This window comes from Pseudophryne corroboree, chromosome 11, assembly GCF_028390025.1.
Source record: "Pseudophryne corroboree isolate aPseCor3 chromosome 11, aPseCor3.hap2, whole genome shotgun sequence".
NCBI lineage: Eukaryota > Metazoa > Chordata > Amphibia > Anura > Myobatrachidae > Pseudophryne > Pseudophryne corroboree.
In genome coordinates this window covers 95,146,510-95,164,446 of record NC_086454.1, presented here as the reverse complement: position 1 = coordinate 95,164,446, position 17,937 = coordinate 95,146,510, and the positions used below count along the sequence as shown (strand labels likewise).

General features: G+C 44.9%; 1 protein-coding gene across 7 annotated transcripts in view; it reads left to right on the top strand.

The window, feature by feature from the left end:
* LOC134968951 (embryonic protein UVS.2-like) overlaps positions 1 to 17,143 on the top strand; it is a 237,761-nt gene extending 220,618 nt beyond the window's left edge. For all 7 annotated transcript variants that reach the window (XM_063944583.1, XM_063944582.1, XM_063944581.1 and 4 more), the window contains 2 exons: positions 12,865 to 13,072; positions 16,835 to 17,143. In XM_063944583.1, the coding sequence (XP_063800653.1) occupies positions 12,865 to 13,072; positions 16,835 to 16,881 (255 nt within the window). In that variant the 3' untranslated portion in view covers positions 16,882 to 17,143. The remainder of the gene's footprint in view (positions 1 to 12,864; positions 13,073 to 16,834) is intronic.
* Positions 17,144 to 17,937: the final 794 nt, after the last annotated feature.

The window sequence follows — 17,937 nt, the reverse complement described above, 5'->3', positions numbered from 1 at the left end:
CATACAGAGGAGTCCAATACACATGGACTCGATTACCACAAGGTTTCATAGACAGTCCAAGTATATTTTCACAGGCTTTGCATGATTGTTTACAGTCTTTCCAACCAGAGAGTGGATCAATATTGATACAGTATGTGGACGATTTACTCTTGTGTTCAGATTCACTGGAAGCGTCCCTGAAAGATACGAAACAGCTCCTGTTTCATCTTTCAGACACAGGACACAAGGTTTCCAAAGACAAGTTACAATTATGCCAGCCTAAAGTAAAATATCTGGGACACTGTCTAACACAAGGACTGAGACACCTGACCGCTGATAGAATTCAAGCAATTAGAGACATGACTCTGCCACAAACCCAGCAACAGATCAGAACGTTTTTAGGAATGTGTGGGTATTGCCGTAACTGGATCCCAGGGTTTTCCATTCTAGCATTACCTTTGCAGGAGATGGTTTCATCAAACAAACCTGATCGGATTTCGCATACAGACGAATCCGAGATGGCATTTGAGAGACTCAAACAGTGCCTAACGCAGGCACCAGCATTAGGTATGCCAGACTATGGGAAACCCTTTGAGCTGTACGGAACAGAAAGTGCTGGTTGCGCGGCAGGCGTCCTAACCCAAAAGCACGGTGATGCCAGCAGGCCGGTAGCATACTACAGCGCTCAGCTAGACACGGTAGCGCGATCCCTCCCCACATGCTTGCGAAGTGTCGCTGCGATAGCATTGCTAGTTACAAAAAGCGAAGATGTAGTGCTAGGACACAACCTCACAATTCATACGCCACATGCAGTGTCAGCCTTGTTGAATTCTGCCCAAACCAGGCACGTCTCATCAGCGCGGTTTACAAGATGGGAATTGGCATTAATGGCCCCCGTAAACATCACCATAAGGAGATGCAGTGCATTAAATCCTGCAACATATCTCCCAGGTGTGCCTGGACAGGCACAAAGGGTGGAGGATGAGAGTGATGGGGAAGGAGGATTTAATACAAGGGATGACACACATGATTGTATGGAATATTTGACCCAAAATTTCACGGCAAGGCCTGACATCAGTGACAACCCACTGGAAGATGTAGATTTTACTTTCTACACTGACGGTAGTTGTCACAGACAGACGGACTCGGGAGACTTGTGTACTGGATACGCAGTCGTAGATGACCAGGGCACCATAGAAGCAGAACCGCTAGGCCCACCTCACTCAGCCCAGGTTGCTGAACTGGTTGCCCTAACCAGAGCATGTGAATTGGCTAAGGGAAAGTCAGCCAATATCTACACCGATTCTAGATACGCCTTCGGGGTAGTCCATGATTTCGGAGCCCTATGGCGCCTCAGAAATTTCATGACGGCAGCTGGTACACCGATAGCGCATGCAGCTCACATCAAAAGACTTCTAACAGCGATACAGGAACCCGACAGAGTGGCTGTTATCAAGTGTAAAGCACATACATATAGCCAAGACCCAGTATCACTCGGTAACAGCCGAGCAGACGAAGCTGCTAAGTTAGCAGCTGGTACCCCCAGACAGACAGACACCACACAATTGATGGTATTTAATACCATAAACACACAGAAATTGTGTGAAATGCAAAATTTGTGTTCCACACAGGAAAAGGCAGTTTGGAGGTCAAAAGGATATGGCCAGGAGTCCTCAGGACTCTGGACAGATGGACACGGTAAACCCGTGGCACCCAGAGCATACCTTCCATGTTTAGCTGAAGCAGCACATGGGTTGACTCATCTGGGCAAGGAGGGAATGTGCAAGTTGGTAAGAGCATATTGGTGCGCCCCAGGATTCTCATCCCATGCAGGTAAGAGAGCAATGTCATGCCTTACCTGCTTGAGGAAGAACATCGGAAAGGCAATACCAACAGAACCATCTCATATCCCACCTACAGGCGGCCCTTTTCAGGTAATACAGATTGATTTTATACAATTACCCCCTTGTCGAAATTTGAAATATGTACTTGTTTGTATAGATGTGTTTTCAAATTGGGTCGAAGCATTTCCTGCAGCCACAAATACCGCTATGTTTACTGCTAAGAAAATTGTGCAGGAATTTGTGTGTAGATACGGTATCCCTAGAATAATTGAAAGTGATAGGGGTACCCATTTTACAGGTGATGTCTTTCAAGGAATGTGTAAGTTGATGGGAATTGATAGTAAGCTGCACACTCCGTACCGCCCCCAGGCGAGTGCGAAAGTAGAAAGAGTGAACAGCACTATTAAAAATAAATTGAGCAAAGTTATGGCAGAAACAGGATTAACATGGCCAGAAGCTTTACCCATTGTACTATACAGCATCAGAACCACTCCCAGGTCCCCTCTTAATCTATCCCCCTTTGAAATTCTGTTTGGTCGACAACCGCATGTTATGATTAACCCTCAGGATGATTTGAAGTGTAACAATGAAGTGACTGTAAAATACCTGGTTAACATGAGTAAACAGCTAAGGAATCAGAATGACAATCTGAAGTTAGTGATTCCTGATTTGCCAGATAGTAATTGTCATGACATTGAACCTGGGGATTATGTAATGATACGGAATTTTCTACGCTCAGGTTGCCTTATTGACAGATGGGAAGGACCATACCAAGTCTTATTGATTAGCACGACAGCATTGAAGGTTGCCGAGAGAGAGACTTGGGTTCATTCGTCCCATTGTAAGAAGGTTGCTGATCCAGAGAGGTCCCGTGATAAAGAACAGACGGTAGAGGAAGTTGTATCACTGGAGTGTCTGTTTCAGGAGGACTGAGACGGCACCTGAGCATTGAGAATAATAAGATCGGAGGCAGTTGTCGATCCCCTGTTCCCTTTTATTGTTTTTCTCCACTTCCCATCCCATCTCCCTCAATTATTTCTTTCCCCCTTCTCATTCTTCTCCATTTCCTCCTATAAGATGGACTTGCCCCAAGAGACTGTGATCCGGATTTTCCTGTTGATCATGATGTTGACCAGAGCAGTCTGTTCCGGCGAGAGTACCATGGAGGTCGAGAGAGGTTCTGGAATGGGTTCAGATGACAGAGATGGAGGCGTAGATTTCCAAGAACAACATAATCACCGAGTAAAGGCGAGTATCAGAAAACGATCTGGTAGCATTGACAATAGAAGAAATTGTGAAGGATTGTTAGCTGAAGAGAACTGTATCTGTAGACTCTGTGACAGTGTAGTTGAGGATGGGTGTATCAAGAAATGCCAATCCAGTTTTAATATCCACATGGACCGGCATCCATTGAGTGACTATCACTCCTTAGTGGGTAAAGTGTTAAATCAGACAGATTGTTGGGTATGCTCTCAAGTACCTCAAGGCCATAGCAAATCAGGCTTAGTACCATTCCCTTTAACGGTAGGGGAGGTACTTGAGTTAAGTGGTGGGAGACCGGTGGACAGGAGGTTTAATATCTCCAGTCCTCCTAGTTTGAAGCTCCACCAATATCATGTGGATAGATCCCTAGTATGTTTTAACATTTCCAATCCCCGAAAACCGGGAAATTGGGAAGTGTCATGGAATAACCAAACCATGACCTTTTCATACAGAGCCGATAGAATGCCAACAGATACAGAACTTATACGCCACATAGCCGGTAGTGGAAAATATTTCCGATATAGGTATACCCTAGGAAGTAGGACCATGAGAGTTGGAGAGGTATCACCAGGATACTGTGCACATATCGTACAAATTGATACGTGTACTAAACAGATGGGAGAATTAGGGTTAGGAAATTTCATATGGAAAATGTGTAATATGGTAATGTCCTACTCCGTCCAATATGTTCTCCCCGATGATGCATATTTCATATGCGCGAGGAAGGCGTATAAGTGGCTTGCCCCAAACTCAGAAGGGTTGTGTTATGTTGGAAAAGTACTGCCTGAAGTAATGACTGTATCACATACTAAAATGAAAGATATTCACCGCAGTGCCCAAGCTCCTTATACTCACACTCATTACGAGCACATCGTTAAACGGCACCTGATAGAGAGAACAGAGCATCCGGCCTCTGACCTGATCAGTGAATCCACCGGGATTCAATTCCTAATCGCGTTAGATATCACTCGTACCGCCAGAGGAGTGAAAAATTATAAATATATATCTGCGCTTGCAAATTTATTAGACAACATCACTGAAATGTATGATGACACATTCAGGTATACTGGAAGGGAGCTCCAAGCTTATAAAACAGAACTGGTTCAGCATAGGATGATTCTCAATTATCTCACAGCTGTGACGGGTGGGTATTGTGTCACCCTAGCAACTCAGTATGGAATAAAGTGCTGCACGTATATCACAAACAGCACCGAGGACCCGGTCGAGGTCATAGACCAAAAGATGGACGACATTCTCCAATTAAAATGGGAGTTCCGAAGGAAACACAATCTCACCCTTGCCGCTGTGGGTAATGAGCTGACCAGTTGGGTATCATGGTTGAACCCACGAAATTGGTTCTCTGGTTTAGGAGAATGGACTCAAGGAATTATCATGGATGTAGGGAAATTCCTTTTGTGTATTCTGGGTGTCATCATATTGGTCGGTCTGATATTTAGATGCGTTCGGGTTTTAACAAAGTGTAAACGTAGCGCCCGAGTGATGAGTTTAAGGAGTGAAGATACTGTAATAACAATGACTGATGCGATTTATGACCCAACGATAGAGACAATGATGTGATGAAAATGTGATTCTACGGTCCGTTTCTTTCACCCGTTTCTCCTTTGTTTTTCTCCAAGGTAAAAAGACCCGCTTGGAAGAGGATTTTGACAGCCTTGTATACAGACAACAGATGGACTAAAGAAGAAGTCTGACAACCTTGTACACAGACAACTGATGGACTATGCCATAGACCCCCATATTCCTAGTACTTTTAATTTTACGCTAGCCCAACACTTTTTGTAAGTCTATGGACATTGATAAAGCTTTGCTTGTGTTTATTGGCAAAAGCACAAAGAGACTACAGTCAACATGTACATCAGACAAGACTTCAGACAAGACTTCAATCAACAAATGTATATTAACCTCACATAGAATATCACTGCATTTACCATAATTGTTTCTTATCTTCATCTCTGCAACCTTCAGGTAATGACACACATAGTCGATAGGGAATACAGGCACAGATATCAGCACTCACATATTCCCCCATTCATGTATCATCAACTAAAATGTGCTCCCCCATTTTGTTGCAACCAAAAGCCGAAAAGAGCTCGGTAAAGTTTGACAGCCCATCCACAGACCCTTAATACGGGATAAGAAGGAATTCAAATGTATACTTCGCAATACCTCGAAGCTTGATTTAAAACACGTACGGCACGATGATACATGACCCCCCAAACATGGATTCATACACACATGCTTCTGCTATCTCACTAGGTCATACCCTTTTCCTACCTTCTCCTCTCCTCCCCTACCCAATCATAGAAATGTATTATACATGACATATATTTTTCTCTTTTTGAAATGTTTTAGAAGGTGGCAGTTATTGGTGACTGCCAAAGGGTGGACTGTCAAAGTCAGAAAAATATCACGCTACACACTGCCATATTTGCACCTCATGCGTGTCCCCGCTGCGTGTGCATGAGCTCTCCCGTGCGTGCGCATACTCGCTGTTGCGTGCACCCGCAGGCGCACGGTATGCGCATTTACGGTAGAGTTTGTATGCGTCTAGCGTGCGACTCAATCGTAACATATTTTAACCATATAATGTATTTTGTAGATTATGGTCCCTTTGATAGAATCTGAAAGTTTAGTTAATGTAGCATGTTCATAGACAAAGAGATCCCTCTTTGTTTGATACGAAGGGTCAGACGGGTTATACAGTGGTGTTTAGTATCCATCGGAAGAGTATTTAATTAGCAATATTCCGGTGTTGGTTTGAAGCGGATAACTCGCTCGTGCGAATAGTTATGGGCATGAGAAGTTTATGGACATTTACTATTATTTGCACTTTATTATCCATGCGGCGGGAAACCTAGTTTCCCACCCACCTGAGCAGTTGGAAATAGTCACAGCCCACCTGTATGAATCAACCTATGACCTTTTGTTATAATGCGAAGACGAATTCCTGTATCCAATGAACAATAAGAATATAGGGACCATTGTACTGTATTTTGTGTAGGGTATAAAAGGACAAGCCGATCTGGGCCAGCTCACTATTCTCTTCAACGGTTCTCATTGCTGATAATCGGGAGCTGGATATCCAGAAGGCGCATGCGATTGTTTCCCTTTGTGCGTAAGTTTCTCTGCAATCATATTGTCTTTATTGTTATAAGCCATTCTCTCTCGTTCTCTCTCTCTCTCTCTCTCCTTCCCCTTTAAAAGTAATTGTATCTTTATTGTATTTTATGTGTAGTTACTTGGTTAGGTATTTTATGGGGTATATGCAATTGTGGTCGAATTCCCGAAATTGTCGAATTTCGGGTCATTTTCGACCCAAAAAAAAAATCGCCTTTGCAATTCAGTGCTTTCCGACCAAAAAACGGACTTTCAAAATTCGACTTTTTGAAATTCGAATTTTTGCAAATTCGACTTTTCTGCAATGATATAAGTGCTGCAATTCGACCAAAGCATATTCAATTCAAGTTTGGAAATTCGACAGCAGTGCTTTTAGACAGCAAATTCGTCATTTTCAATCCGCCACACTTTGGAGGGTGAAAACAAATAAAAAAATTTTAATCATGTTTTTTTTTGTGGTTTTTTTTTGGGGAATAGCAGATCTATTTATATTAGAAGGGATTAGGTACTTTTTTTTTTTTTTTTGGAGGCACAAATATTATTTATATATTTTTTAAAATATTATTTTTTTTTTATTTTTTTTTTATGCTGGAACGGTGAAATCATAAAAAAAAATGGCGTGGGGTCCCCCCTCCAAAGCATAACCAGCCTCGGGCTCTTCGAGCTGGTCCTGGTTCTAAAAATGCGGGGAAAAAATTGACAGGGGTTCCCCCGTATTTTTAAAACCAGCACCGGGCTCTGCGCCTGGTGCTGGTGCCAAAAATACGGGGGGACAAAAAGAGTAGGGGTCCCCCGTATTTTTAACACCAGCATCGGGCTCCACTAGCTGGACAGATAATGCCACAGCCGGGGGTCACTTTTATGCCGTGCCCTGCGGCCGTGGCATCAAATATCCAACTAGTCACCCCTGGCCGGGGTACCCTGGGGGAGTGGGGACCCCTTCAATCAAGGGGTCCCCCCCCCCAGCTACCCAAGGGCCAGGGGTGAAGCCCGAGGCTGTCCCCCCCCATCCAATGGGCTGCGGATGGGGGGGCTGATAGCCTTTTGTGATAATAAAAAGATATTGTTTTTTCCAGTAGTACTACAAGTCCCAGCAAGCCTCCCCCGCAAGCTGGTACTTGGAGAACCACAAGTACCAGCATGCGGGAGAAAAACGGGCCCGCTGGTACCTGTAGTACTACTGGGAAAAAAATACCCAAATAAAAACAGGACACACACACCGTCGACAGTAAAACTTTATTACACACTACCGACACACACATACTTACCTATGTTCACACGCCGACATCGGTCCTCTTCTCCATGTAGAATCCACGGATACCTGAAAAAAAAGATCAATATACTCACCTCAGCCATGGTCCAGAGATAAATCCACGTACTTGTTAAAAATAAAAAAACGCAAATACCCGCTCCATAACGGACTGAAAGGGGTCCCATGCTGACACATGGGACACCTTTCCACGAATGAGACCTGTCAGTGACAGCTGTCACAGAAAGGTCTCTAAGCCAATCAGGAAGCGCAACTTCGTTGCGCTCACCTGATTGGCTGAGCGCTGTCTGTACTGTGACAGCGCATCGCACAGCTCCCTCCATTATATTCAATGGTGGGAACTTAGCGGCTAGCGGTGAGGTCACCCGCCGGTCAGCGGCTGACCGGCGGGTGACCCCACCGCTACCCGCAAAGTTCCCACCATTGAAAGTAATGGAGCGGCTTTGCGATGCGCTGTCACAGTACAGACAGCGCACAGCCAATCAGGTGAGCGCCACGGAAGTAGCGCTTCCTGATTGGCTGAAGGGACGTCAGTGACAGGAGTCACGTGATGTCCCGGCATTCGGGAGAAAGGGGTCTGATGTGAAAGCATTGGACCCCTTTCTAGTCCGGTATGGAGCGGGTTTTTGCGTTTTTTTTTTTTTAAACAAGTACGTGGATTTTACTCTCTGGACGTGGATTTATCTCTGGACGCTGGAAGGTGAGTATAATTTTTTCACAGGTACCCTCGGATCGTCGGAGACCGTGGCAGTCGGCGTGTCAACATAGGTAAGTATGTGTGTGTCGGTAGTGTGTAATAAAGTTTTACTATCAAGGTGTGTGTGTCCTGTTTTTATTTGGGTATTTTTTTCCCAGTAGTACTACAGGTACCAGCGGACCCGTTTTTCTCCCGCATGCTGGTACTTGTGGTTCTCCAAGTACCAGCTTGCGGGGGAGGCTTGCTGGGACTTTTAGTACTGCTGGAAAAAACAATATCTTTTTATTATCACAAAAGGCTATCAGCCCCCCCATCCGCAGCCCATTGGATGGGGGGGGACAGCCTCGGGCTTCACCCCTGGCCCTTGGGTGGCTGGGGGGGGGGACCCCTTGATTGAAGGGGTCCCCACTCCCCCAGGGTACCCCGGCCAGGGGTGACTAGTTGGATATTTAATGCCACGGCCGCAGGGCACGGCATAAAAGTGACCCCCGGCTGTAGCATTATCTGTCCAGCTAGTGGAGCCCGATGCTGGTGTTAAAAATACGGGGGACCCCTACTCTTTTTGTCCCCCGTATTTTTGGCACCAGGCGCAGAGCCCGGTGCTGGTTTTAAAAATACGGGGGATCCCTGGCCAATTTTTCCCCTACATTTTTAGAACCAGGACCAGCTCGATGAGCCCGAGGCTGGTTATGCTTTGGAGGGGGGACCCCACGCCATTTTTTTTTCGGGTTTTTCACGTTTTTTTACCGTTTTTTAAAATCGCGGCAAAATCCGCCAAATCGGCCGATTTTCGCCCGCGACTCTTGCGAATCCGTTTTTCATTGAATATGGTGAATTCCGGAAGCCACCTTCCGGGATTCACCTGTCGAATTGAGTCGAATTAAAAAACGGCGAAAATTGCCGCGAATTCGACCGCAATTGCATATACCCCTATGTTATCTTGGTAGTGTATAACTTGTATTGTATTATTCTTTTGCAATTGAACGTTCATTCATTTCCTTAAAAGGCGTTAGACCCTTAGACCGGTATTGTGTGTTCATTATATTGCAGAGGGTAATAGGAGCGTCTCTATCGCTCAAACAGCTTTAGTGTAAACAAGGTTAAGCAGCGTTATATAGCTACAGTGTTTCAATACAAGGTCTACAGTGTAAGAATATCTTTTCTGTGTGTTACATTCAAGGTCCACTGATTGTTATCTTGTGAGCGTCTGCGCTGCTCGTGATCTCCTCGTGGTCTCGAGCGTCCGCTACGCTGATAGCGTAGCATTACGGTAGTCGCTCACCTATAGTGTGCCCGATACCAACAGCGTATTCTCGCGAGCGTTTGTGTCGCTCGAGCGGCTCGCTCCCGATACAGCGTCCGCTACGCTAAGAGCGTACCCTTACGGCACCTCGTGCGCCAATTGCGTACTGTGTTCTTTAACCTTTTAGAGTGTTTTAAATAAGATAAATATTAGGCTTTATCACTGTGTATAGTGATCAGTGTGTATCAGGTGTGTGATATCAGTGTGACCTGTGTATAGTGATCAGTGTGTATCAGGTGTGTGATAAAAGTGTGACCTGTGTATAGTGATCAGTGTGTATCAGGTGTGTGATAAAAGTGTGACCTGTGTATAGTGATCAGTGCGTATCAGGTGTGTGATATCTGTGCTACCTGTGAATAGTGATCAGTGTGTATCAGGTGTGTGATATCTGTGCTACCTGTGTATAGTGATCAGTGTGTATCAGGTGTGAGATATCAGTGTGACCTGTGTATAGTGATCAGTGTGTATCAGGTGTGTGATAAAAGTGTGACCTGTGTATAGTGATCAGTGTGTATCAGGTGTGTGATATCTGTGCTACCTGTGTATAGTGATCAGTGTGTATCAGGTGTGTGACATTAGTGTGACCTGTGTATAGTGATCAGCGTGATATCAGTGTGACCTGTGCATAGTGATCAGTGTGTATCAGGGGTGTGATATCAGTGTGACCTGTGTATAGTGATCAGTGTGTATCAGGTGTGTGATATCACTGTGACCTGTGTATAGTGATCAGTGTGTATCAGGTGTGTGATATCAGTGCGACCTGTGTACAGTGATCGGTGTGTATCAGGGGTTTGATATCAGTGTGACCTGTGTATAGAGATCAGTGTGTATCAGGGGTGTGATATCATGATATCAGTGTGACCTGTGTATAGGGATCAGTGTGTATCAGGGGTGTGATATCAGTGTGGCTTGTGTATAGTGATCAGTGTGTATCAGGGGTGTGATATCAGTGTGACTTGTGTGTAGTGATCAGTGTGTATCAGTGGTGTGATATCAGTGTGACCTGTGTATAGTGATCAGTGTGTATCGCGGGGGGGGGGTGATATCAGTGTGACCTGTGTATAGTGATCAGTGTGTATCAGGTGTGTGATATCAGTGTGGCTTGTGTATAGTGATCAGTGTGTATCAGGGGTGTGATATCAGTGTGGCTTGTGTATAGTGATCAGTGTGTATCAGGGGTGTGATATCAGTGTGGCTTGTGTATAGTGATCAGTGTGTATCGGGGTGTGATATCAGTGTGACGTGTGTATAGTGATCAGTGTGTATCAGGGGTGTGATATCAGTGTGACCTGTGTATAGTGATCAGTGTGTATCGGGGGGGGGGGGGTGATATCAGTGTGACCTGTGTATAGTGATCAGTGTGTATCAGGTGTGTGATATCAGTGTGACCTGTGTACAGTGATCGGTGTGTATCAGGGGTTTGATATCAGTGTGACCCGTGTATAGAGATCAGTGTGTATCGGGGGGGGGTGATATCAGTGTGACCTGTGTATAGAGATCAGTGTGTATCAGGTGTGTGATATCAGTGTGACCTGTGTGTATAATGTGTGTGATATCAGTGTGACCTGTGTGTATCAGTATGTATCAGGTGTGTGATATCAGTGTGACCAGTGTACAGTGATCAGTGTGTATAATGTGTGTGATATCAGTGTGACCTGTGTGTATAATGTGTGTGATATCAGTGTGACCTGTGTGTATCAGTATGTATCAGGTGTGTGATATTGGTGTGACCTGTGTACAGTGATCAGTGTGTATATTGGCCCTCATTCCGAGTTGTTCGCTCGCTAGCTGCTTTTAGCAGCATTGCACACGCTAGGCCGCCACCCTCTGGGAGTGAATCTTAGCTTAGCAGAATTGCGAACGAAAGATTAGCAGAATTGCAAATAGAAAATTCTTAGCAGTTTCTGAGTAGCTCGAGACTTACTCCTACACTGCGATCAGCTCAGCCCATTTCGTTCCTGGTTTGACGTCACAAACACGCCCTGCGTTCGGCCAGCCACTCCCCCGTTTCTCCAGACACTCCTGCGTTTTATCCTGGCACGCCTGCGTTTTTCCGCACACTCACAGAAAAAGGTCAGTTTCCGCCCAGAAACACCCACTTCCTGTCAATCACACTCCGATCACTTCAACGATGAAAATTCTTCGTTCGGACGTGAGTAAATCTACTAAGTTTTGTGCTAAAATACTTAGCGCATGTGCACTGCGTACCATGCGCATTTTTGCCTTAATCGCTCCATTGCGAAAATCGGCAATGAGCGAACAACTCGGAATGGCCCCCAATGTGTGTGATATCAGTGTGACCAGTGTGTATCAGGTGTGTGTAATTAGTGTGACCTGTATACAGTGATCAGTGTGTATAATGTGTGTGATATCAGTGTGACCTGTGTGCTGTATCAGGTGTGTGTTATTAGTGTGACCTATATACAGTAATCAGTGTGTATAATGTGTGTGATATCAGTGTGACCTGTGTGCTGTATCAGGTGTGTGTTATTAGTGTGACCTATATACAGTAATCAGTGTGTATAATGTGTGTGATATCAGTGTGACCTGTGTGCTGTATCAGGTGTGTGTTATTAGTGTGACCTATATACAGTAATCAGTGTGTTTTATAATAAAATGAAATTAACATATTGTATATGATTCCGATAAATACATGGTGAATGTATAGTTGGTTGTCTTCACTTGGATTAATGTTTTCCGTTCAGATTTATGATGTAATGTTGAAATAAAAGCAATTACAAGTACATATGTGTGAAAGTTGAATATCAGAAGGAAAAAGGAGTTGTGGCTATGTATAAGGTAAGTAAATAGGCGTTGGGTATGATATGCCAGCGTTTGGGATGCCGGGGGTCAGAAGATCAACCGCGGCATTCTGATGCTAAGAATCCTTAGAATGACTTACCAGACCCCAATGCCCCCCTAATTTTAACACTCCCTTTCCGCAGCCTAACGCTTCCCCCAGCAGCCTAACCCTAACCCTCCCCAGTGGTGCCTAATCCAAACCCCCATCCCACAGTTTAACCCTAACCCTCCCCGGGGGTGCCTAAACCTAACCCCCCCTTCACACAGCCTAACCCTAGACCTTCCTCACCCGGAGCCTAACCCTAACCCTCCCCCTGCAGCCTAAACCTAAACAAACACCCCTCCCCATGGCTTACCTGAGCACAGTCTCAGCATTCCAAGCGTTGTCGGGATTCTGGCATCGGTATCTCGACTGCCGGAATCCCGTAAATACTGGGATGGATGGATGGATTGGGGAGGGTTCCCCCAAACCAGTATCTTGCCTAGGGCTCCGGGAACCGTAAGTCGGCACTGGCGGCCTGTAGTGGGTTAGAACATGTCTGTAAGGTAATGTGTTTTGCTGTTGCAGATTACACTCCATGTCGCTCCGTTCAGCTTGGAATTCTCACCAAACTGCTCCTATGATCATTTTCTCCTCCGTGATGGACACAGACAGAAGAAGAAATGTGGTCTCCTTCCCATGTTGGATTTTATATCAACTACCCATTCCCTACTGGTGTATTTTCACAGTGACTCCTCGGTGCAGGAAAAGGGCTTCTTTGCTACTTACTCTTTCAGTAAGTCTCTCAGTCACAGGCAGAAGTGTATTTGATGAGACACATGACATGAGGACAATTGTGTCCACCATGTGGAAGCAGCCATTTTATGTGAGCCTGTCCTATCACTTCACTAATAATGTATAACGTCACTCAGGCACTACTGCAGGTGGAGGGTGTCATTGACTGATTGCAGCTGATTGTACAACCTCCACCTACAGTGTACATGACATACTGTGAGTCGCAGAGGAATGCGGAAGTCATGGTACCAGCATGGTAGGGTTGCAAGTCACATATGACTAGGGCTAGAATTACACAGGTTATTTTCAGTTGTGTTAATGTGCTCAATTCAATTCTGCGTGGATTGAATAGCACCAGGAATTACTCCTGGCGCTATTCAATTCAGCGAGCTGTCATGGTGGGAAGGGCCGTTTCACATGGACTAAACAGGGTGTTTTGCTGCGAGAACCAGCATTCTCCGTCTAGAGTGCCGGCGCGATGCTGTTTCCCCTGTGCTAAGGGCAGAAATCAGCATCGCGCCAGCACTTATCTGCTTGCACCCCGTGGAGGGGTGCATGAATAAATCGTCTTGTCAGGTGCCACAGCGTGCTGAATTGAATAGCACCGGGAGCTAATTCCCGGCGCGATTCAATCTGTGCAGAATTGAATCAAGCCCAATACATTTTAAGGGCCCCATACACTAGAACGATAATGCCCAATTTCATCCAATTTTGGGCATTCGGGACGATATATCGGATGAAATCGGGCATTTTGGATGTGTTTCCAATCCGATGCGCGTTCCCGTGAGGGTCGGATTGGCTCCCCTAGATCATTAGTGCCGCACTCGTGATATGTCAGTTCCCGTAGGTATGGCTGGGATCGGATACGATATATCGCATGCAAAATGTACCAAATCGTATGGAATCGTATGAAACCTCTCCCGGGAAGCTCCCGAGAGAGTTCAAGGGAAATCGCCTCAGACATATCGCTGTAGTGTATGGGGCCCTTTAGAAAATGAATTGCCAAAACCTCTTACTTTATTTTGTATTTCAAATGAGCACTTTCTTTCCCAGGACCACCTGATAGGTTTGGCCAGCGATTAATCACTTATCCCATTAACTGAGTGACTGAAGACACTTCACAGCACTTAATGATCACTTTTCTTGTACAGATCACAGAATAGAAATTATTAAACATATGACCCATGAGATCAGTGTCTTAACACGAGGACATCTTCCAGAGTAGACTACCCATGCAAACTGCTGAGTTGGTGACCCTAGGAGGCTGCGAGATTCCCCAAATTGTGGGACATCCGTTCATAAGACACCCACAGTTCTGTTAGTTGGGTGGACCCCAAATAATATCCTTTGATTATTTTACCTGTGCTAATGTGAGAAAAGTCCTAAGGACAGGCCTGAGCGGGATCACTATACCGACGCCGGAAGCCCGCCAGGTGGAAAGTGCGACAGTCGGGATGCAGATGGACAGGGACTATTCGCACTTGTGGGTGTCCACGACACCCATAGAGTGGAAATAGAACCTGTGGTGAGTGCAGGAGCCCCTGCAAGGGGCTTCATTGCGCTCATCCCCTCTGCCGGTGTCACAACCGCCGGTCACCTATACCCAACCCACCTGAGCTATAAAAACATTGATGGCGATGAAGAATACAGAATTCTGCAAATGGGTTTTCTGCCATTTTTACTAACATCTATTTTGTGCAAAGCCGTTTTCTTGAGTTTGCTCTGCAGATATAATACACACTGAGTGCTGTACGCAATATATAATTTCCTCCTTTGATCACATAAGAACATTAATCACCAACAGTTAAATAATCTCTAATGATAGATAATTGCATTGTGGAATATTGCCAATCCTACTACTATAAGCCTAAAGTGGATGTGTCATGCAGTTCTGGAAAATCTAACATTAATAATACAGTCGGTGTAGAAGCCAATTGCAGTTATTAACACACATACCCTTGTCCCACTATAAAACGGTCTCTTCATGTCTTCTACTTTGCGCTATAAGGCTCTTATTTAGAGTCACACAAAAAGTGGCTGCATCTGCGCAGTTTCTACAGTGTGCGTGCGTCCGAGGCAGCGCATCTCTGTGAACCTTTCGGGCTATTCAGCGTAGCGTGGAAGTCAGACAGATCTTTAATTATAGGGCTAAAAAGATAGCTAGACTCAGGAGCGCAAACCAGAGAGCGGCCACAAGGTCAGAAGCCCTGATTTTCCCAAAACCCACAGTGAAGGTACAAATAACAAAGCTTGGTTATTGACCTATGCGCACTCCATGTTTCTTTAACAAAAAAGTTTGATATTGTGCACTAAGAATTGTTGAATTATATAAGGGTAAAATGTAATAATAATAAATACATACTATTAAAATAAATGGGAAAAAAAACATACTACACTATTAGCCCTTTTCCCATTTTGGGAGAGTCTGTTTTTGGTTTTAAGGTGCAAAGCTGTCCCGTTAAGGCTGAGATGAAGACTTAAAGATCACGCTACATGATAAGAACTGATGTTCTGATGGTATTATTATATCATTTTCCATAGGATATGGGCACATTTGTTTAAATATTTATTCACTATCGCTGCCATCTTACTTCAGGTGCACAAAAAATCACTGACTATATTAAGTCATTGGAACACGGGGGGGTCATTCTGACCCGATTGCTCGCTGCAGTTTCTCACAGCGCAGCGATCGGGTCGGAACTGCGGCGCCGGTGCATGCCAGCCGTCGTTGCCTAGCGATCGCCTCTGAGGCAGAGGCGGTCGCTGGGTGGGAGGGGGCTGGACGGCGGCGGCTGCGTGACGTCACACGCAGCCGTTGCGGCCCTGGGAGCGACAAGTAGCTCCCGGCCAGCACGCTAAAGCTGCGCTGGTTGGGAGCTACTCTTGAAGTGCAAAGCTGTGCGATGCTTTTGCACTTCTGCAGGGGGGGAGCCGCATTGACATGCTGGATGGACTATCCCTGTGCTGGGCGTCCCCCTGCATATCAGTGTGAATGATAGCTGTGCTAAATTTAGCACAGCTACGATCAACTCGGAATGACGCCCACGGTGAAAAACACCTTATTGCAATCTTGCACTATTTTGTGTCTTTTTTTCTTTTTCCTTTGCATCTATTTGCCGTATTCTTCTGAGTTATGGAGAAAGGATCAACAGAAAATAAAGACCATGCTACATGTTTGAATTTATCATCTTTCTGGTATACACATAATCATTTTGTTGATATTATCTGTACGGAAGGCGCTAGGTCCTACCATCTTTAAAAATATATATATACCCTGCACCTAGATATAGCGCTAGGGACCCCAAATATACAGAGACGCCTTGATGTGGCTTTGGGGCTTATTCACACATTTGCGCAAATATGTTTAACCAAGATCTCTGAATTCTAATATTATGTGGGATTTATATCTGGTTACTGTTATCATTCAGGGTGCTGGGGGAAACAATGTCTCTCTTTTTTTCTTGCTTAGAAATACCCCTCCCTTTCGAGCACCTGAATGATATCATTAAGTTGATTGAGCACCATTATATATGTCAAATGTAAAATGATGTCATACATGGTAATCTCTGTCACAGTCTGGGACAGTGTACAAACTTGCTTTACGGCCTCTAATACAGAGTGCAGTATTTGGTCTAAAAGTGTTCCCCATGTCCGGTCATTCCGTAATTATCTTGAGAAGTGGAAACACCCATTTACCAGTCTAAACCTATCTTGTATCCACATGGGCAGTGCAAACATTAAATATTCTATTTGTTCCTTACAGCTCCCATATCAGAAAGAGCCTTGAAGAACAAAGGCATTCCACGCTGACCTATGGCAGTAACACACGTAGTCTTCTCGCTGGTCAGCAGATGGCGCTATGGACTCACAGCTCAAATATACATTGGCCTCAGTACGCAGAGACGAAAAAAAACAGATGATAAAAAATATTATCTTGTCTGATCTGAACAGCCATTAAATCTTATATTAAAGTTATCTCTTCACCAAGAAAACACGCTTGTAGAAACTAGAAAGTGAATACATGTAAACATCAAGATTTATCAGTTCAAAATAAAATGTCATTTAAAATCTATCGATCTGTTATCAAGATGATTGGACGTTAGTGTTTCAAGCCACACCTACTATTCTAGATATTCAAAGCCACAATATATCGAAATGTGAAGCTTGTAGTACAACTGGTACTCGCACCATTGAGTAATTGTAACAGAACCCTATACTACGAAGCCTGTAAATAGTGAGAGTAAAGGCTGGGTTCTCCTAATGGCTCTCCACCATCAATGGCAGATACTCAGCAGTCTTTTTATAAGCAGAGGGAGAACAGAGTTTAATTCCGACATGCTGCTAAGCCCTAATACCTTTATCGGCACACCGCCCACTCTCAATGGGGGAAATCATTTATTGCTGGTTTCCCATCTATGCTTTCATTTCATCGATGCTAAGTACCGATGGCACCATCGATGGAGATAATCAATGGTTAACCCACTGTTGTCATCCCTAGCATTGGCTGAGACATTAACAGGCTTGAGTGTTCATTATCAGTGGATATTGACATGTGATGTTCTATAGGGGCGCAGAGAGGGGGCGAGCGGTTACTAATAATCCCTGCATGTTGGAGGGGCCCAGCCCGGGACCTGGGTTTGCTGCTAAGGGGGACATTGTTTCCTTTTGTGACACTACTGAGAGGGCCAAATGTCCCCTTATTTGGCCGATGGCACCATTACATCGTGTGGCCACTCCTTCCTGCCCCTTCAGTACCCAGTCCCGTGGTTGCTCTCAGTAGCCCTGATGATCTACAATGGGTAGACTAAATTATGGGGCAGATGTATTAAGCCTGGAGAAGTGATAAAGAAGTGATAAAGGGGTCTA